Source organism: Gobius niger, assembly GCF_951799975.1.
Source record: "Gobius niger genome assembly, chromosome: 13".
NCBI classification, from domain to species: Eukaryota; Metazoa; Chordata; class Actinopteri; order Gobiiformes; family Gobiidae; genus Gobius; species Gobius niger.
Window position 1 is genome coordinate 7,875,786 of NC_136864.1, and position 22,146 is coordinate 7,897,931.

The 22,146-nt window shown below is 37.9% G+C and overlaps 1 protein-coding gene across 4 annotated transcripts in view; it reads left to right on the plus strand.

Annotated features, from left to right (window-relative positions):
* The window catches only part of ankrd12 (ankyrin repeat domain 12), a 52,231-nt gene extending 41,067 nt beyond the window's left edge, over window positions 1-11,164 (plus strand). For 2 of the 4 annotated variants that reach the window (XM_079569659.1, XM_079569661.1), the window contains 8 exons: window positions 455-597; window positions 1,070-1,217; window positions 2,561-6,444; window positions 7,729-7,827; window positions 7,915-8,070; window positions 8,150-8,245; window positions 8,388-8,575; window positions 10,341-11,164. In XM_079569659.1, coding sequence (XP_079425785.1) covers window positions 455-597; window positions 1,070-1,217; window positions 2,561-6,444; window positions 7,729-7,827; window positions 7,915-8,070; window positions 8,150-8,245; window positions 8,388-8,573 — 4,712 coding nt within the window. In that variant the 3' untranslated portion in view covers window positions 8,574-8,575; window positions 10,341-11,164. The remainder of the gene's footprint in view (window positions 1-454; window positions 598-1,069; window positions 1,218-2,560; window positions 6,445-7,728; window positions 7,828-7,914; window positions 8,071-8,149; window positions 8,246-8,387; window positions 8,576-10,340) is intronic. The other 2 variants (XM_079569660.1, XM_079569662.1) reach the window with 1 other exon arrangement.
* The last annotated feature ends 10,982 nt before the right edge of the window (window positions 11,165-22,146 follow it).

Genomic DNA, 22,146 nt, shown 5'->3' on the forward strand with positions numbered 1-22,146 from the left:
TCATTGTTACAATTTAATTCTTACAGATTCTTACAGAATTTCAAATTATAGCACATAAATTATCAAAGCTGAAGTACCCACAATAATGTTTTAAAGTCTGTTTTTTAGCTCCATATGCATGACAGGTCCGCTTAAAACAGCATTTACTGACTGTTTTCTTTCAGTCATGCCGTGTCCAGTTTAAAGACACCGTCACCTGCTCCCCTCCCATTCTCACAGCACTATATCTATATTGTGACCATCGATGCTTATTACTTTTCAAGTTTTGTTCCTGTATTTTCCCTTTTTAGGAGTAAAGTACTTATGAAAGCTGGCTTAGCATAACAGGCTCAATCAGAACTTTGTAATTCTTAAATTTTGTGCCAAACCAGCAGCGAGAAATCACGATCTTTACACAAATGTGTCATGAGGTGTTACTGACTCAAGAGACTGATCTTCCTGTTGGTGTTGCCAGGTTGGACCCCTCTTCACGAGGCCTGTAACCTGGGGTACTACGACGTGGCCAAAGTCCTGATCGCAGCCGGAGCTGAAGTCAACACACAGGGGCTGGACGACGACACGCCGCTGCACGACGCCTCCAGCAGCGGACACAAGGACGTAAGTCAGACGACACACTAAAGACTAAATCATCAGTATGTAAAGAGATTATGACTTTTAATCCATTGATTTTTCTATGCATAGCTCTGACAGTGGATATTCCTCATTTGACAGGCAGATTTTACTTTTTAATTTCTGACTTCTGTATCAGTTTTTACGTTTTTCGGTGTACAAAGAATCAAACCATAAATTGTTGATACAGTGTCAAAAGCTCTGGAGGCTGGGAAATCTTAGGAATTCTTCATCCTGCAGCCAGACCTTTAAATCACCTTTTGAACAATGTTAAACAAAAATGCTTTAAGTAATAAAGAAAACAAAGACGTGAGTGGTGGTATTTTCATATGTCTTTTCCAAATATGGCTCAAAATCTGCATATTCACTGCATTAATTGTGGCTGTCCCGTCTCATTAATGCTACAGGCCTATTGAATGCTTTGATTTCATTTTAACCTCCTCGATCTTGTGTTTTCCAGATCGTGAAGCTGCTGCTGCGTCACGGGGGAAATGCGTTCCAGTTGAACAAGCGTGGGGAGCGGCCGGTGGACGTGGCCGACTCCCAGGAGCTCGAGCAGCTGCTGAAGGGAGAGCTGCCCCTGTCCGAGCCCGAAGACAGCTCCTCGGGTATGCACTACTTTTAGATCATACTGTATCAAGAGGATTTCATATACAGGGCGTGTGATGTGGCTACAAACAACTTTTAACTTTTTACATTTTAGATTTTAGTCTCTTTGGCCTGAAATCATTTAATTCGTTCATTACCAGAAAAATGTAATGCAGTGAAGGCTATTGTGGATATTTATTTTATGGGTTATTTTAGTCTATCAGATCATTGGTCTATTATTAATACGATACTGAGACAGAGGGTGCAACATTTGGCTGCCAATTCTGTCATATCGCCTAGTCCTCATGCAACATGAGAAATGCTTTCCCGATTCCTTTTTCTTCAGTTCATACGCAGTGTTTCTGCCGGGCATTGAAAGTCATTCAATTAATTTTGCCAATATGAAGGCCTTATAAGGAGTTGTTAAAATGATGTATTTTCCTCCCCCTACATGTTCCAGCCGTGTCCAAATGTTTAAAATCCTGCACTGTCACTCAAAACGGTGTTACTTCGGGTCCGAATTGCCGTCATGCACAAGCTTAATATAGAAGGTGCAGTTACATGTATGACCTGAGGTGGCAGTAGTGAGTGTAAAATGGCTAACTTGCATCCAGCCACTTTAAATGTCAAAAAAGCATTAAAAATGGATTCAAACTGGCATTCAATTTAAATTTCTCATCAATTTTTTCTGCATGAATTCCTGAAAAATACAAAAACTATGGTCTAAAACAAACTCTGATGTAGGGGTGGGCCAAATCATATCGCATATCGTTATCACGATTTTTTTATATCGTTATTTTTTTTATATCGTGTTGGACACAATATAATTTAGAGCAGCATAAACACTGACTATGTAGGACACAGGAGAAGGTGTTTAAAAAGTAAAATGAAATGAAGGCTGTAAACTGCTTGATTAGATCATATTTGTGCGTAAATTAGTTTGGCGCTAAAAGAAGAAAAAAATCTTTGCATTATTCTTCCAAAAAGGCATATGGCTGGAATTTTGAAGTAATTTTTCCGTTGTCAATTATATCGTCAAATATGTCGTCATTGTGATATTTGTTTTTTATATTGTAATAGAGATTTTAGTCCATATCGCCTTGCCCTACTCGGATGGAGTTTTGACTCAAATTTTACTCGGTCTTATGCTCAAAAGTTTCCCGTTGAGTCCAATTTGAATATTCCTCTTATTCCTGTTTGATTGAATGTTTACAAATTTTACGAAAGCAAGTATGCCGAGATTTTTTGCATTTGTGGCATTAAAAGTAAAAGGCCTTTTTAGTTCTAAACAAATTCACAACTTTTTATTTTACTTTGTTCTGTGTCTTTGCACTTACACACTTTGTCTTTTCTGTCTGTGCAGATTCTGAGGACCCTCCGTCCGTGAACCCTTCCAGTGTGGACGACATCATGGAGGACTCTGAAACCGAGAAGGACTCCGACGGGAAACCCAAGTCCTCCTCGAACTCCACCGTCCCGGGACTCGACGAGTACGAGTTCAAAGACGAGGAGGAGGAAGAGGACCTCAGCAAGGCCCTGAACGAGCGGCACATTCTGCGGCGCGAGCTACGGCAGCGAGAGAAGGAAGAAAAGGAACGGAACCACGTCAAACAGAGCGGGAAGGGCGAGAAATCCAAAAAGCAGAAATCGTCCCGCGTGCACTGTAGCTCGGAGTCATCCAGCGACGAAATGGACAGTCTTCCGGAGAAAAGAAACTCGCCCACGTGCTCCCAAAACTCCGAGAGCCACAACAGCGAGTCTCGATCGAAAAAGGACGATCAGAAACTGGGCAAACTGAAGCGGAAAAGCAAAATCCGCAACAAGGAAAACCAAGAGGACGGGAAGGAGAACAGCAAAACGCTTGTCCTGTCGCTCGCAACCGTGTCGGAAACTACGGAAAAGATCAGGGAGGAGGATTCGTTCAAAATGTCGTTCAGCCCCAAAGACGACTCCTCGGTCCATCTCTTCCACTTGTCGTCGATAAAGTCCCCGAAGTTAAATCACGGTTTGACGGACAAGCAGACGCCGTTGAAGCAAGAAATCAACGATAATAAGTATAACCACTACACGGACTCGGATTACTGCACGGAAGGGTCCAGTACGAAAGGATGCAAGCACAAAGAAAAGAGCAAGCATCAACAAAAAGACACTATCGAAGGAGACGACGGGCATTCGAGTCCGTACAACAAAGATGCCGCCATAGGACACAGCTTAGACAGTTCGGACGGGGCGACGAGGAAAACTGACACTGACGGGAAAGTGGTGAAGAAGCACAAACTCAAGCATAAAGAAAAAGACAAGCATAGAAGAGACTATGAAGGAAGCCGGCATAAGCTAAAGGAAGGCCGCAAAGAAGGCCACAGGAATACGGAGTTCGACCGCGAGTTTTGGAAGGAGAACTTCTTCAAAAGCGACGATACGGAAGACGTGGTCAAAAAGGAAGGGGAGGAGTTGAAGATATCGGATTCGCCTTCGCTTCGGGAGGAGAGGAAGCATTCGGTGAGCAAAGACAAGCGGCCCAAAGAGGAGAGGGACAAGAAGAAATCCGATCGGAGAGATGACAAAGCAGATGGACACGGTTCGGGGAGGAGTTCAGAGGACGCGAGCGTGAAAGAGGAGCCTGAGGAGAGGGTCGTAACTGCGGATCCAGAACAGTCGGACGCATCGGACAAACGGGAAAAATCCGAAAAGAAAATGATCGCAAAAGAGTCTGAAAAAGTTGAGAAAAAGCATTCGGACAAGGACAAAAAGGTCAAGTCGGAGCATTCGGAAGATCGATGGAAGGACCGGGATAAAAGTTACAAGGAAAATGAGAAATTAAAATCCACGTCATCGATTAAGAGGCATGACGACGGCAGAAAGAGCAAGGATAAATTGGAGAAAAGGTCAGATAGGGAGAGTATAGGGGAGCACAAGGAACACAGAGACAAAGACAGAAGCAGTTTGGATAGGAAAAACAAACTGCAAGACAAAAGCAGCGATCACAGCAAATCAGAGCGTTCGAAGGACAAAGACTGTGATAAGAAGAGGAAAGACAGGCCAAAAGAGTCATCTGTTTCGTCAAGTTCGAATTTAAAGTTACTATTGGAAGAAAAAAGAAGTTACATCTCTGAAAGTGGGAAGTTGATATCTTCAAAATCAAAGGAAGAAGTGGTGCGAACGCCAGAAAAAGATAGAGATAGGAGAGACCGAGATCGCGATTTGGATCGGCATAAGGACAGGGATAAGGAGAGGCACAAAGATCGCCCCCCACTGTCCAAACCAAGCAAACCGAAATCCAATGACAGCGAAGCTGACAATAGGACGAAACTCAAGCCCTCTCCGGCGCCGCAGAAAGACGCGAAACCCAAAGAGAAACGACTGGTGAACGACGACTTGATGCAGACGAGTTTTGAACGGATGCTCAGCTTGAAAGACCAGGAGATCGAGCAGTGGCATCGGAAGCACATGGAAAAAATCAAGCAGAAAGAACGAGAGAGGCTCAAGCAAAGGCCGACGGGAGATTCGGTGAAGCCCAAGTTGAAGGACAGGACGAAACCCGAATCTTGTTTGAGCAAGGAGCTGATGAGATCCAAAAGCTCGGACACGCAAGAAGGCAAGGGCCTGAAAGAAGGCACTAGTCAAAGAACAGTGTCGCTAGATGGGAAAAATCTACCATCTATCGGCGCCAAAGTTATGTCCGTTGTCGAGAACTGCTTAACGAGATCGCCCCGACCGGATAGTAGCGATCGTCTAATGTCTAGATCCGTGTCGATGGTGTCTGTAGCGAGCTCCGAAGACTCGAGCCACGCGACTATTCTAACGCCAAAACACACGGAGTACGATTCGGACATGAATTTAGACGCTTCCGATTCACAACCAGGCTTCCTACAATCCTCCCTAGTCATCCAAGCAACAAGATCGCCATCCATTCATGACGCAAGCAGCGGCGTTTTGGACAGCAGCAGGACGCCGCTGCCGGTGAGGCACGAGTCTCCGTGTCTCAGGGCCATTTTGGATGAAGAAGCGTCAAGTGAAAGCAAAACGGTCGAAAATGTCCCGAAAATTAGCTTACCCGTAGAGGAGACGAGCTCTAGAGACGCTCCAACGGAGGGAGATTCAAGCTCAAACACTCAAAGTCCCCAACAGCATTTGAGTTTAGTGCCAGATAGCAATTTGGATAAAGAGACATCAAGCCCGTTGCAAAGTAAAGATGTGAAAATCACCACCGACCTAAAAGAGTCTTCCTCAGAATCCATTGCCGTACAGGACGTCCAAATCGTTGTTGAAAAGGACTGTAAGGATCAAGCAATGCCCACAACAGGGGCAGTACCTTGTCCAAGTTCTGATGCAGTGAGTTTGGACAAAGCAGAAGTGCCGGAGTCCATTGACAAACTGCAGGAGAGCGTCCCCCAAATGGACACTCTGACTGTGATCGGATTGACAGATAGCCAAGCCGAGATCGCAGATAAAAGTGCTAGTGCTTGTGCTAGCCCTCTGCCATCTACAAGCACGGCTAATGTTCCCAGCTCCACTCCAGTCGAGTCTCTACCGGGCTTTTGCGCAGACCCTCAAGAAGACATGGACGTGGATATAAATGACAATAAGAAATCCAAAACTGCGATTAGTGAGACGGCAGTTATCGAGGAGAAAAAGGAGATTCCAGAGGAAGACTCAAGACAAGAGACGCCCGAAGTCGAGGCTCAGCAAGATAAAAGTTGTGAGAATTTGGGAGAAATGAAACCGGAGATTGAGGAACCGATGGAAGTGGAGCAAACTGAGGACAAAACAGAAATCCAGTCTAGTTTGGAAGACCAGCGACCTGCCCAAAACGTAGCGGATACAAGCTGCACCACGTCCGGAAGCTCCTCCCCTCAATCCGGCGAGTCAGATTCGAGCGGCGGCGCAAAAAGCAAAACCCGAACTTCAGACGAGGAGATCGACATGAACGTCCCCCACCCGAGGAAGCGAAAAATGCCCAAAATGTCCTTGACCCAACCGCTGAGCAACCAACAGGACAAGGAGACGGGGCAGCAGTCTTTAGCGGCCATGGTGGACTCGGTGAAGCTGGAGGAGATCGAGCCTTACCAGACGGAGAGGGCCAACCCGTACTACGAGTTCTTACACATCAGGAGGAAGATCGAGGAGAAGCGTAAAGTGCTGTGCAGCGTGATCCCGCAGCCGCCGCAGTATTACGACGAGTACGTGACGTTTAACGGGTCCTACCTCCTCGATGGGAATCCACTCAGCAAGCTCTGCATACCCACCGTGAGTATTGCCTTTGAACTTTACGTTTTTCTAAAGCTCATGTTAAATGAAGTCTTTGTTGATCAATTCATTTGGAACCAGCGAAGGTTTCAAGGTGGGAAGGTTGTTGACCCATGTTGGAAGGAATTAGATTTCTGTGACGTGATCCATGTTTGACACAGTAAAAACTATTTAACAGACATGAATAATGGATGGCACAGCTTTGTTGTTTTGGCGCCAAAAAGGGCCAAATATAAACCAGCAAATTATGTGACATACAGAGATACGATCATATTTAATGGTTTAGACCAGGGGTGTCCAAAGTGTGGCCCTCAGACGTCTTGTTGAGTTGGCAAACATCATAGGGATGGTACTTTTTCACTACAAGTTTCACAGATTTACAAAATGAACCTCAAAAGCTAAAAAGAGCTGGGTTTAAATGTGCATTATGCAACTTTTTATGTGGAAAAGAGTTGATATTTGTGTGTATTTGACCTTGTAGTGACCCAGAGGCTGTATGAGTGGTCAGCATGACATTACTTAAGATTACACTGATCTCTGCAATGCTCTACAAGGTTTTCTGGCGACCGGGTCCGTCAGCAGTGAAGACCTACAAAACAATTGATCCTAGAGACCACGGGGTCACTACAAGGTCAAATAAGCACAAACTTTTTTTCACATAAAAGGTTGCTTAATGCACCTTCAAGGTTCCATGTAGTGTTGATCCGATACTTGGGTTCATAGTTGTCGCTGATACAGAGTTTGATGCCAAAGCAAATTAATACAAACAATGATGAAGCCTGTAAGAATATGCCAAAACCTAAAGCATTGTGCCTATTAAAGGAAGTCGGTTCTACGTGGGTAAAAAAAGATGATGATAGGAGTTTTATTGACTGCATGCATAGCCCAAAAAAGACAGTTTGGTGTTGTGTAGTTTTGGGGAATATCTGTGGTATCGGCATAAAATCCAATATCGGTATCGGAATAAACCTAGTTCCAAGCCCTGAGCAAAGGTCACTCGGTTGAATGAAAAAGTTTGGACACTCCTGGTTTAGAAAAGCTTGACTTAAGAGTAATGATTGCACAAAACAGAAATCTGAACACGTTCTAGTACTTCCAAAATACTCCAAATATTGGCACTTCTTCGAGGTCTATTGGACGATGTACAGTTCAGATGTTTGTAGAAAGTTGACCTTCCCAGCTCATGACTTGAAAAAGAAGTCAGCCCGCCATCATAATAGATTTGCCGTTCCCAGCTTTACCACAATACTTACAAAGTGTTGTCTCTGCTTTGTCTATCTCCAGATAACTCCGCCCCCCTCGTTACCGGAGCAACTGAAAGAGATGTTCAAACAACAGGAAGTGGTCCGTATGAAACTCCGGCTTCAGCACAGCATCGAGAGGGTGAGGAGAACATCCACATGACTCTCTTCCACTCTGTCCACAGCGGTTTAACCTTCTGTTTAACCTTCTGTGTTACTCTTTGTTCAGGAAAAGCTGATCGTTTCGAATGAGCAGGAAGTGCTCAGAGTTCACTATCGAGCGGCGAGGACCTTAGCCAATCAGACGCTCCCGTTCAGCGCCTGCACGGTTCTGCTGGACGCTGAGGTTTACAACATGCCCCAAGACGTCCAGGTTTGTGCAAATGTCAGTAACTTTAATAAACAGCATTATTCCAAATAAACTAGTGATTGAGAAGAGACTAAGGAAAAGCGTTTTTATTCAGAGCGAAGATGGGAAGACGTCGGTGAGAGACCGGTTCAATGCTCGGCAGTTCATGTCGTGGTTACAAGACGTGGACGACAAGTTCGATAAACTCAAGGTAAGAACATTTCACACGTTTATTTTCATATTTCCACCTAAAGGGAGGGGGTTTGATGATCAACATTTATCATAAACACTTCGAACTGTCAGAAGGATTATCCACATGCTTTAGTCTAAAACATCCTCCTCTCTCTCCTCAGACGTGTCTCCTGATGAGGCAGCAGCACGAGGCGGCGGCTCTGAACGCTGTGCAGCGCCTGGAGTGGCAGCTCAAACTGCAGGAGCTCGATCCTGCCACCTACAAATCCACCAGTATCTTCGAGATCCCGGAGTTCTACATCCCACTGGTGGAGGTCAACGACGACTTCGACCTGACTCCCATCTGAAGGTAGGAAACCGTCTGCACGTCAGGCTACCAGGGGAGCAGGGGGGACAAGACCAGTCACAATGTTGAAGACGGGGAAACGTGTGGTGGTGATTCTTCAGTGGTTTGTGCAGGTCACATGCAATGGCCGCTGGCTGCCCTGCTTTTTGACCACAAACGTGGGGGCAGCCATTGCTCCGCCGTTGCTGCAGTACCTCCATATCGCCACTAGGCCCCCATTGAAAAGCATTGGAGTTTAGACACGTTAAAAACTACTTTAAAGCCTGGTTTCAATTGTTTCAACACTAGACTAGGCTAGATATTCCTCCTGAGATAACGCTGGGTTAATCACAATATATGAAACCAGGCTGGTTTTCGTAATATGAATTTTTGAAATCTCGTATTTAATGAGGCTCGGACTGTTAGCATTGGAGCAGCGCGAGCTACACGTCACGCAAGGGCCGAGTCTACGGTGAAAATCCCGCCCGTATGTCCTTTTTAGGAACATGCTTCGTCAGAGCTGGGGAGGGGGAGTCTGTAAATCCGCCATGAATTGCCCCACGGCCGTGGTCAATCTGGTAAACGGGGAGGAGTGAGCATAAGACGTCCATTTTTTTTTTACAGTCTATGGTCACATGTCTCTGCAGAGATATTCAAAAATAAATCCTATTTAATCGCTTAACCGGGGTTTTTCTTTTTTTTATTCCGAAATTAGACACACTACTACACCTTATGCATGATTTTGGTAGCTCTGTGATGAACAGAAGTGAAATAAATGACGATCAAAAACTTGTGAAGAGTCAGGATCTGGACATTTTTATATATTTCATTGCGTTTCTTTTCCCTCTTTTTTTGTCCGAGGGGGCGCGGTGTTGTGCAGTGAACAGCTGTAAAGTCGACATTTCTCTCTCGCTCTCTGGAGTGCGTTTGACAAGCCAGAGCGGCTTCTCATGGACAGATCGAAACAGTTGAGATTTCAACGTTTCTCTGAATTTTTAAATGGTCAAAATTGGTCCAAGGACGACTGAGAAACATCCTGTTAAAGTCTTCAATCCGATAAATCTGCGGCAACGCAGTGTTTCAAAACGTGTCAATGTTGTCCTTGAAAATTGACTTGAAACTAATATATTTAGGTATTTGCCTCTTCACATAACGTTAGTGTCCGTCCAGTGAGGTGGAGAGAGGAGTTAATCTGAAAGGAGAATGTTTCATAAAACACTAATTATCTCAGAATCTAGAAAAAAATCTAGGATTTTGATCAAAACTAGCCTGAGGAACCTTAGGATTTCTCAGGAACCGAGGCACGTGGAATTAAACTGTTTTCACCTACAGAGAGTTTAGAGTCTCATCTTTCAAGCGAACCACAGCCTGTGTCCATGTCTATAACAAAGAATACAATGTGGTGCTACAAATATCATGGAAAACGTCTGGATTGCTGGCACTCTGCAGCTAAATCCCCAAAACAGCGCGGCACTCAATGTTTCTGTTGCTTTTTTGACCCTTTTTGGTTGCGTTTTCATCCTCATTTTCATCACTATTTTGGTCATTTTTTTTCAAGAAGCTTTTACATTTGGGTAAAGCCAAACTGGAGAAAATGCGCTCGGTTCAGTTGGGGGATTAAGAGATTCACACACATCTCAAGTCCATCTACTGTTAAAAGTTAATCAAAATCCATTTAGAATCATAAGGTTCCATCTGACGTTTTTGTGGAAATTGAATCACCATGAAACCTTCTCTATTAAGACATTTTTGCAACTTCTCACTTCAACGTCTTCTCTTTTCCTTTCAGTGCGAGACTCTGTGCATTGGAGATACTGAGCAAATACGAAGCACTTACAGCCCGGCACTTAAGACTTTGAGTCCCCGAAAAGACCCGAGTCCACGATCCCGAGTCCAGGGTCCGGTCGACAGAAGCGGGACGACGAAGAGACCGACCCCTCTCGGCGTCCCGGACGAGGAACAAGGAAGTGCTGCTCCTCCTGAACATAACTAAATATTTCAAGATGTTGTTCATATGTCGTGTACAGACTCGTGCTCTTAATTTTTTAACTTATTTTATACATACGAATTGTGCATTTGTAAATAGCCATGTAATTATTGTTTTAAACCTGTAAAAAAATGATAGATATTTTGATTGTAAACTCGTTCTGTCTCGTTTTATCGGACCAAAGTTGTTTTTTATATCGTGTCCTACGTCCGTGCTGTTCTTCTCGTTAATGTTGTTGAAAATTTAAAGCATGTGTTTTCGTTTAGCGTTTTTTCAGCTCTTTCTCTTCATGCGGCGCCACAGCTGACGTTTTTCAAACTTTTTGGCGGTTTTGAAAGCTGTGCATGCGTTTTTCGCGTATTCGTTCTTCTGTGGATTTTATCGTAAAAGGTTTTTCGGCTTCTTCTCCCCCCGTGTTTCACTCCTCGCGCCGCGAAAGAGTCATTTACAAGAGTTGAAGCGAGTTGGATTGAAAGATTAATCTACCTTTGAGTCGTTCGGACAAATGTTTTATTCTATTTATTGCTCGTTTTATGTCATTTCAGTGGTTTTAAGTAATCCACCCCCGATCAGCCTTTTCCTTCACTGATTCTCAGTAAGTTTATTGATTTATAATAATTTGAATATTACGACATAAAATAAGTTTAAAAGCTTTATTTGTCCCACAGTTGTTTAGTCTCAAGCCAGAAAGTACAAAAACAGCTGTAGAATCAAGTTTTCTTAATGGAGGGACAATTTTTTCATTGTAAAAAGACCGAGAGCCGAAGCCGCCAATTTTACACTGGAAAAATGACCGTCTTAAATGAGATAAAGGCCTTAAAATTGCTTAAATAAAGGTTCTTTATGTTGGATTTGAGTCTAAGATAAAGATACAAATGCTGATGCCAATGGAACCAGCATAAAACCCACTTTGAAATCAGACAAATTAACTTTTACTTTGAAAAAGATTTGTTTTTCACTTGAAATTAAACAATATAATCTGAATTAAGAGAATAAGCACTTGTTCCATTGGCGATAAGATGTTTATCTGATCTAAGACCAGAACAAATCTACTTTAAAGACTTAAGTTTGAATCTCATAATTCAAGTTTCTGTCATTTATTCTTATTGTTCCAGTGCACTTTCTACAAATGCCAGAGTTTTAATATGACCTAATTGGGTGCATTGACAGTATTTCTCCCATTTAACCTTAAAAATGTTAAAGTACTTTGTGATTTGTGTCATCTTGAGGGCCAGAGGTTTTGTGCTGGAGGGCTGGATTTGGCCCCCGGGCCTGACGTTGCCTTAGACGTTGATTTAGACATTAAAAAAATATGTTTCACAAAAACATAGACTTTGATACAGATATAAAATATGTGGGTCTAATGAGTCAAATCTGCTCAAATCTAGATTAGAAAAAGTCTGAATTCAAGTCATTTCAACTCCGTGTCGATCTGTTTTTTGCGGTGCATGTCGTCTGTGTCTCGCGCACATTAAAGTCTGTTGTGGCTTCAAGGAAAAAAAAAAAAAGGAAAAAAACATACTTTTACAGTTTCAATGTGAGATCACAACAAAACCTATTTTTTCAACATAATGCCTTTTTGAACGATAGTTCTAAAAATGTCTATTTTAATATTTACTTACATGACCTGTACATATCTGTAATATATAATTGAATAAATTTTATTTGTTGTGAAATGAAGCTTGAGCGTTTGGTGCGTAATTTAAGCTTTTAGGAGCTCACGGTCTTAAAGGAACAGGCCACAGTTTTCACATACTGAGATATAGGGATGGGACAAAACATCGGATCGGACTTTGATCACAACACTTTGTGCTGCAATACCAAGTATCGTTGCTTTAACAAGTATCGCAATACTTTCAATACTTGTGTTTGGAGGCATTTTTTATCACATACTCTGTTTTCCAGTAACCGTTACGCAGCACTTTTACATTTTGTGGTAAATGTCAAATGGCATATGGTTTCTAAACTTTGAACCTGTGACCTGTTTTTCCGCATTTTAAGGTAAATATATCACTTGTCATAGAAGAAGAGCTTTATTTATACAGTGCTTTTCACAGACATGGCCACAAAGCACTTTACATGAGACAATTGTACATTCACTCACACACAAAATTCATCCTGGCCTATTGTACATGTTATTAGTGGTAGGGGGAACCGGAGTACCCAGAGGAAACAAACGCAGACACAGGGAGAACATGCAAACTCCACACAGAAAGGCCCGTCCAGGTGGGAATCAAACCATGGACTTTCTAGCTGTGAAGCATGAGTGCTAACCGCTGATAATTACTTCCTGTATCGCAATACGTATCAGATCGGCCCCTGGGTATCGTGATAAGTATCGGATTGTGACAAAAGTTGATCGTCCCAGCCCTACTGAAATATGTTCTTGCCTGAGCTTAGATGAGTTGATGCGTATCTGTCTGGTCTTTGTGAGTGCCCTCAGTCACACAAAACGACCAAAGATGTTGTTAGCATTTGGCCTCTCCCACTATTTTCCTATAGCTCCGGGGTGAAGTTAGAAGCAACCAAGCTCTTCCACGGGCACAAAGACCAGACGGATACGTATCAACTCGTCTAAGCTCAGGTAAGAACATATCTCAGAAAAACGGTGGCCTGTTTAATGAGTATTTAAAAGATTCATCACACACTGAGTAAAGCCCGGATCTACAGGGATGCAAAAGGATGCGTTGTAACTCCATTTTAAAATGTTTGTACCCTCAGTAGCATCAGAATGTATTTTAATGTGGAGAATCTGTGCGCACCCCTTTTGAAACTCGGACCCCCTGAGTGCAAACCCTCTGCCCACGCCCCTTTTAGCAAACCGTCAGGACAGCGGGAAACACCACGTGCAGTGTAAAACTGGAGCTTTGCACAATCCATTCGGTCATCATTTCTGGCCGGCTCTTATATTTCCTAACTGTCCGCTTTAAATCTCAACAACAACCATCTGTTGGACGTGGCAAAGGCCTGGGAACATTTTAGTTTGATAATTGAATGGTTTGTGGACGCGTCAGTTTGTTTGATGGACAGTAGAGGGTGCTGTTGGCCACTTTTTAATAGATGTGTCTTTGAGTTATGTGGAGTTAAAACCTCTTAACCCCTACCTGAACTGAGCACATTTTCTCCTTTTTGACTTTACCCAAAAAATGTAAAATCTTCTTGGAAAAAAGAGCGACAGTAAAGTGACAAAAATATGTGGCGTAAGTGCAACAAAAAACGCCACAAAAAAAGAATGTATTAGTTTTATATAACACTTTTCTGGACACTCAAAGACGCTTTACATTGCATTATTGATTCACTCCATACTTGGGCGGTGGTAAGCCACTATTGTCGCCACAGCTGCCCTGGGGTAGACTGACGGAAGCGAGGCAACCAGTCAGGGCCGAGGGGAGGTATTTTGGCTAGGGGGGGCTGAGAGACGAGATTGCCCCCCAAAACGCTATTTCTTTGCTTTATTTCCTATTTATTTAACCCCTTGACTCCCACCTGAACCGAGCACATTTTCTCCAGATTGGCTTTAGCCCAATCCAAAAGCTTCTGGAAAAAAAAGAGGTGAAAATAGCGCCAGAACTGAGACGAAAACAATGATGAAGATGTGACAAAAAAAGACAAAAAGTGACCAAAAAATGACAAAAAATGTGACCAAAAAAATGACCAAAAAATGACTAAAATGATTTAAAAAAAAGACTAAAAAATGACAAAAAAATTGACAAAAAAATGACAAGAAAATGATAAAAAAAAAATTACAAAAAATGGACAAAAAATGGACAAAAAATGACAAAAAATTGACAAAAAACGACAAAAAAATGACCAAAAAAAATGACTAAAAAATGACAAGAAAATGACAAAAAATGACAAGAAAATGACAAAAAAATTACAAGAAAATTACAAACAAATTGACAAAAAAATTACAAACAAATTGACAAAAAAATTACAAACAAATTACAAAAAAATTACAAAAACTAGTTTAATACCCCCCTCAAAAAAATGGGAAAAAATCTGATGATGTGAGGGAAAAGATCCACTTAGATGAGTTTTGTAGATCTTAGCTTTCAAATGAGGTATTACACTGGCCTACAGGATTTGGGTAAAGCTGAACTGGAGAAAATGCTCTCAGTTCAGGCGGGAGTTAAGAGGTTAATATTGCTTGTAATGCATAGTCGATCCACCAGGGGGTGCTGTTGCGCCCTCAGCACCCTGGGTTCCCACGGCCTTGCAACCAGTCTGCGCTATCGACCCCTCCGACCAAGTACCGACCGCTTAGCCTCCGAGGTCTGACAGCCTCGGGCACAGCAAAGTATGATCATTAAAAAGCAACAAAAAGTGACGAAAACCCAACAAAAAAGGAAAAAGATGCAGCTTTGTAGGTCTTAGCTTTCAAATGAGGCGTTACACTGGTCTATAGGCTGTGACCTTATAAGCTGAACTGGAGAAAATGTACTCGGTTAAGGGGTTAAGTGTGAGAAGATGGGCAAAGCCTGAAGGGAAATAACAAAGTAGTGCCTAGAATAAAACAGGTCAACTAGATGTGGGAATGAATAAACTCTCCAATTACGCGTAACATGTTTGTAACTCGCACTCTTGGCTGAGTTCGGTCTGGTCTGGCCTTTCCAAACCCTCATTGCAAGGGCGACTGGGACTGAAAAACAGCCCTGGACTCTGACCAGCCTGGCCCAAATGAGCGTAATTGTGCACTTCCACAAATACATATTTTAACCTCTTACCACCCGCCTAAACCAAATGCATTCTGTCCTCTTTTGGCTGTGTAACACCTCATTTGAAAGCTAAGACCCACAAAACTGACCTTTTTCCTCGCGCTGTTGCTGTGTTGTGTCACCTTTTGTTTTTTTTGTTTTTTTTGTTTTTGTCACATTTTTGTTGCATTTTTGTCACATTTTTGTTGAGTTTTTGTCACATTTTTGATGAGTTTTTGTCACATTTTTGTTGAGTTTTTGTCACATTTTTGTTGAGTATTTGTTACTTTTTGGTTGAGTTTTTGTCACATTTTTGTTGAGTTTTTGTCACATTTTTGTCACATTTTTGTTGAGTTTTTGTCACGTTTTTGTCACATTTTTGTTGAGTTTTTGTCACGTTTTTGTTGAGTTTTTGTCACATTTTTGTTGAGTTTTTGTTACTTTTTGGTTGAATTTTTGTCACATTTTTGTCACATTTTTGATGAGTTTTGTCACATTTTTGTTGAGTTTTTGTCACATTTTTGTCACATTTTTGTTGAGTTTTTGTCACGTTTTTGTCACATTTTTGTTGAGTTTTTGTCACATTTTTGTTGAGTTTTTGTCACATTTTTGTTGAGTTTTTGTTACTTTTTGGTTGAATTTTTGTCACATTTTTGTTGAGTTTTTGTAATTTTTTTGTTGAGTTTTTGTCACATTTTTGTCACATTTTTGTTGAGTTTTTGTCACATTTTTGTTGAATTTTTGTCACATTTTTGTTGAGTTTTTGTAATTTTTTTGTTGAGTTTTTGTCACATTTTTGTCACATTTTTGTTGAGTTTTTGTCACATTTTTGTTGAATTTTTGTTGAGTTTTTGTCACATTTTTGTTGAGTTTTTGTCACATTTTTGTTGAGTTTTTGTCACATTTTTGTTGAGTTTTTGTTACATTTTTGTTGAGTTTTTGTCACATTTTTGTCACATTTTTGTTGAGTATTTGTTACTTTTTGGTTGAGTTTTTGTCACATTTTTGTTGAGTTTTTGTCACATTTTTGTCACATTTTTGTCACATTTTTGTTGAGTTTTTGTCACGTTTTTGTCACATTTTTGTTGAGTTTTTGTCACATTTTTGTTGAGTTTTTGTTACTTTTTGGTTGAATTTTTGTCACATTTTTGTTGAGTTTTTGTTACTTTTTGGTTGAATTTTTGTCACATTTTTGTTGAGTTTTTGTAATTTTTTTGTTGAGTTTTTGTCACATTTTTGTCACATTTTTGTTGAGTTTTTGTCACATTTTTGTTGAATTTTTGTCACATTTTTGTTGAGTTTTTGTCACATTTTTGTCACATTTTTGTTGAGTTTTTGTCACATTTTTGTCACATTTTTGTTGAATTTTTGTCACATTTTTGTTGAGTTTTTGTCACATTTTTGTTGAGTTTTTGTCACATTTTTGTTGAATTTTTGTTGAGTTTTTGTCACATTTTTGTTGAGTTTTTGTCACATTTTTGTTGAGTTTTTGTCACATTTTTGTTGAGTTTTTGTTACATTTTTGTTGAGTTTTTGTCACATTTTTGTCACATTTTTGTTGAGTATTTGTTACTTTTTGGTTGAGTTTTTGTCACATTTTTGTTGAGTTTTTGTCACATTTTTGTCACATTTTTGTCACATTTTTGTTGAGTTTTTGTCACGTTTTTGTCACATTTTTGTTGAGTTTTTGTCACATTTTTGTTGAGTTTTTGTTACTTTTTGGTTGAATTTTTGTCACATTTTTGTTGAGTTTTTGTTACTTTTTGGTTGAATTTTTGTCACATTTTTGTTGAGTTTTTGTAATTTTTTTGTTGAGTTTTTGTCACATTTTTGTCACATTTTTGTTGAGTTTTTGTCACATTTTTGTTGAATTTTTGTCACATTTTTGTCACATTTTTGTTGAGTTTTTGTCACATTTTTGTCACATTTTTGTTGAATTTTTGTCACATTTTTGTTGAGTTTTTGTCACATTTTTGTTGAGTTTTTGTCACATTTTTGTTGAGTTTTTGTCACATTTTTGTTGAGTTTTTGTTACATTTTTGTTGAGTTTTTGTCACATTTTTGTCACATTTTTGTTGAGTTTTTGTTACTTTTTTGTTGAGTTTTTGTTACATTTTTGTTGAGTTTTTGTCACATTTTTGTCACATTTTTGTTGAGTTTTTGTTACTTTTTTGTTGAGTTTTTGTCACGTTTTTGTCACATTTTTGTTGAGTTTTTGTCACATTTTTGTTGAGTTTTTGTCACATTTTTGTTGAGTTTTTGTTACTTTTTGGTTGAATTTTTGTCACATTTTTGTCACATTTTTGATGAGTTTTTGTCACATTTTTGTTGAGTTTTTGTCACATTTTTGTCACATTTTTGTTGAGTTTTTGTCACGTTTTTGTCACATTTTTGTTGAGTTTTTGTCACATTTTTGTTGAGTTTTTGTTACTTTTTGGTTGAATTTTTGTCACATTTTTGTTGAGTTTTTGTAATTTTTTTGTTGAATTTTTGTCACATTTTTGTCACATTTTTGATGAGTTTTGTCACATTTTTGTTGAGTTTTTGTCACATTTTTGTCACATTTTTGTTGAGTTTTGTCACATTTTTGTTGAGTTTTTGTCACATTTTTGTCACATTTTTGTTGAGTTTTTGTCACGTTTTTGTTGAGTTTTTGTCACATTTTTGTTGAGTTTTTGTCACATTTTTGTCACATTTTTGTTGAGTATTTGTTACTTTTTGGTTGAGTTTTTGTCACATTTTTGTTGAGTTTTTGTCACATTTTTGTCACATTTTTGTCACATTTTTGTTGAGTTTTTGTCACATTTTTGTTGAGTTTTTGTCACATTTTTGTCACATTTTTGTTGAGTTTTTGTTACTTTTTTGTTGAGTTTTTGTCACGTTTTTGTCACATTTTTGTTGAGTTTTTGTCACATTTTTGTTGAGTTTTTGTCACATTTTTGTTGAGTTTTTGTTACTTTTTGGTTGAATTTTTGTCACATTTTTGTCACATTTTTGATGAGTTTTTGTCACATTTTTGTTGAGTTTTTGTCACATTTTTGTCACATTTTTGTTGAGTTTTTGTCACGTTTTTGTCACATTTTTGTTGAGTTTTTGTCACATTTTTGTTGAGTTTTTGTTACTTTTTGGTTGAATTTTTGTCACATTTTTGTTGAGTTTTTGTAATTTTTTTGTTGAGTTTTTGTCACATTTTTGTCACATTTTTGTTGAGTTTTTGTCACATTTTTGTCACATTTTTGTCACATTTTTGTTGAGTTTTTGTCACATTTTTGTTGAGTTTTTGTTACTTTTTGGTTGAATTTTTGTCACATTTTTGTCACATTTTTGATGAGTTTTTGTCACATTTTTGTTGAGTTTTTGTCACATTTTTGTCACATTTTTGTTGAGTTTTTGTCACGTTTTTGTCACATTTTTGTTGAGTTTTTGTCACATTTTTGTTGAGTTTTTGTTACTTTTTGGTTGAATTTTTGTCACATTTTTGTTGAGTTTTTGTAATTTTTTTGTTGAATTTTTGTCACATTTTTGTCACATTTTTGATGAGTTTTGTCACATTTTTGTTGAGTTTTTGTCACATTTTTGTCACATTTTTGTTGAGTTTTGTCACATTTTTGTTGAGTTTTTGTCACATTTTTGTCACATTTTTGTTGAGTTTTTGTCACGTTTTTGTTGAGTTTTTGTCACATTTTTGTTGAGTTTTTGTCACATTTTTGTCACATTTTTGTTGAGTATTTGTTACTTTTTGGTTGAGTTTTTGTCACATTTTTGTTGAGTTTTTGTCACATTTTTGTCACATTTTTGTCACATTTTTGTTGAGTTTTTGTCACATTTTTGTTGAGTTTTTGTCACATTTTTGTCACATTTTTGTTGAGTTTTTGTTACTTTTTTGTTGAGTTTTTGTCACGTTTTTGTCACATTTTTGTTGAGTTTTTGTCACATTTTTGTTGAGTTTTTGTCACATTTTTGTTGAGTTTTTGTTACTTTTTGGTTGAATTTTTGTCACATTTTTGTCACATTTTTGATGAGTTTTTGTCACATTTTTGTTGAGTTTTTGTCACATTTTTGTCACATTTTTGTTGAGTTTTTGTCACGTTTTTGTCACATTTTTGTTGAGTTTTTGTCACATTTTTGTTGAGTTTTTGTTACTTTTTGGTTGAATTTTTGTCACATTTTTGTTGAGTTTTTGTAATTTTTTTGTTGAGTTTTTGTCACATTTTTGTCACATTTTTGTTGAGTTTTTGTCACATTTTTGTCACATTTTTGTCACATTTTTGTTGAGTTTTTGTCACATTTTTGTCACATTTTTGTCACATTTTTGTTGAGTTTTTGTCACGTTTTTGTCACATTTTGTTGAGTTTTTGTCACGTTTTTGTTGAGTTTTTGTCACATTTTTGTTGAGTTTTTGTTACTTTTTGGTTGAATTTTTGTCACATTTTTGTCACATTTTTGATGAGTTTTGTCACATTTTTGTTGAGTTTTTGTCACATTTTTGTCACATTTTTGTTGAGTTTTTGTCACGTTTTTGTTGAGTTTTTGTCACATTTTTGTTGAGTTTTTGTCACATTTTTGTCACATTTTTGTTGAGTATTTGTTACTTTTTGGTTGAGTTTTTGTCACATTTTTGTTGAGTTTTTGTCACATTTTTGTCACATTTTTGTCACATTTTTGTTGAGTTTTTGTCACGTTTTTGTCACATTTTTGTTGAGTTTTTGTCACATTTTTGTTGAGTTTTTGTCACATTTTTGTTGAGTTTTTGTTACTTTTTGGTTGAATTTTTGTCACATTTTTGATGAGTTTTTGTCACATTTTTGTTGAGTTTTTGTCACATTTTTGTCACATTTTTGTTGAGTTTTTGTCACATTTTTGTCACATTTTTGTTGAGTTTTTGTCACATTTTTGTCACATTTTTGTCACATTTTTGTTGAGTTTTTGTCACGTTTTTGTCACATTTTTGTTGAGTTTTTGTCACGTTTTTGTTGAGTTTTTGTCACATTTTTGTTGAGTTTTTGTCACGTTTTTGTTGAGTTTTTGTCACATTTTTGTTGAGTTTTTGTCACATTTTTGTCACATTTTTGTTGAGTATTTGTTACTTTTTGGTTGAGTTTTTGTCACATTTTTGTTGAGTTTTTGTCACATTTTTGTCACATTTTTGTCACATTTTTGTTGAGTTTTTGTCACATTTTTGTTGAGTTTTTGTCACATTTTTGTCACATTTTTGTTGAGTTTTTGTTACTTTTTTGTTGAGTTTTTGTCACGTTTTTGTCACATTTTTGTTGAGTTTTTGTCACATTTTTGTTGAGTTTTTGTCACATTTTTGTTGAGTTTTTGTTACTTTTTGGTTGAATTTTTGTCACATTTTTGTCACATTTTTGATGAGTTTTTGTCACATTTTTGTTGAGTTTTTGTCACATTTTTGTCACATTTTTGTTGAGTTTTTGTCACGTTTTTGTCACATTTTTGTTGAGTTTTTGTCACATTTTTGTTGAGTTTTTGTTACTTTTTGGTTGAATTTTTGTCACATTTTTGTTGAGTTTTTGTAATTTTTTTGTTGAGTTTTTGTCACATTTTTGTCACATTTTTGTTGAGTTTTTGTCACATTTTTGTCACATTTTTGTCACATTTTTGTTGAGTTTTTGTCACATTTTTGTCACATTTTTGTCACATTTTTGTTGAGTTTTTGTCACGTTTTTGTCACATTTTTGTTGAGTTTTTGTCACGTTTTTGTTGAGTTTTTGTCACATTTTTGTTGAGTTTTTGTTACTTTTTGGTTGAATTTTTGTCACATTTTTGTCACATTTTTGATGAGTTTTGTCACATTTTTGTTGAGTTTTTGTCACATTTTTGTCACATTTTTGTTGAGTTTTTGTCACGTTTTTGTTGAGTTTTTGTCACATTTTTGTTGAGTTTTTGTCACATTTTTGTCACATTTTTGTTGAGTATTTGTTACTTTTTGGTTGAGTTTTTGTCACATTTTTGTTGAGTTTTTGTCACATTTTTGTCACATTTTTGTCACATTTTTGTTGAGTTTTTGTCACGTTTTTGTCACATTTTTGTTGAGTTTTTGTCACATTTTTGTTGAGTTTTTGTCACATTTTTGTTGAGTTTTTGTTACTTTTTGGTTGAATTTTTGTCACATTTTTGATGAGTTTTTGTCACATTTTTGTTGAGTTTTTGTCACATTTTTGTCACATTTTTGTTGAGTTTTTGTCACATTTTTGTCACATTTTTGTTGAGTTTTTGTCACATTTTTGTCACATTTTTGTCACATTTTTGTTGAGTTTTTGTCACGTTTTTGTCACATTTTTGTTGAGTTTTTGTCACGTTTTTGTTGAGTTTTTGTCACATTTTTGTTGAGTTTTTGTTACTTTTTGGTTGAATTTTTGTCACATTTTTGTCACATTTTTGATGAGTTTTGTCACATTTTTGTTGAGTTTTTGTCACATTTTTGTCACATTTTTGTTGAGTTTTTGTCACGTTTTTGTCACATTTTTGTTGAGTTTTTGTCACATTTTTGTTGAGTTTTTGTCACATTTTTGTTGAGTTTTTGTTACTTTTTGGTTGAATTTTTGTCACATTTTTGTTGAGTTTTTGTAATTTTTTTGTTGAGTTTTTGTCACATTTTTGTCACATTTTTGTTGAGTTTTTGTCACATTTTTGTTGAATTTTTGTCACATTTTTGTTGAGTTTTTGTAATTTTTTTGTTGAGTTTTTGTCACATTTTTGTCACATTTTTGTTGAGTTTTTGTCACATTTTTGTTGAATTTTTGTTGAGTTTTTGTCACATTTTTGTTGAGTTTTTGTCACATTTTTGTTGAGTTTTTGTCACATTTTTGTTGAGTTTTTGTTACATTTTTGTTGAGTTTTTGTCACATTTTTGTCACATTTTTGTTGAGTATTTGTTACTTTTTGGTTGAGTT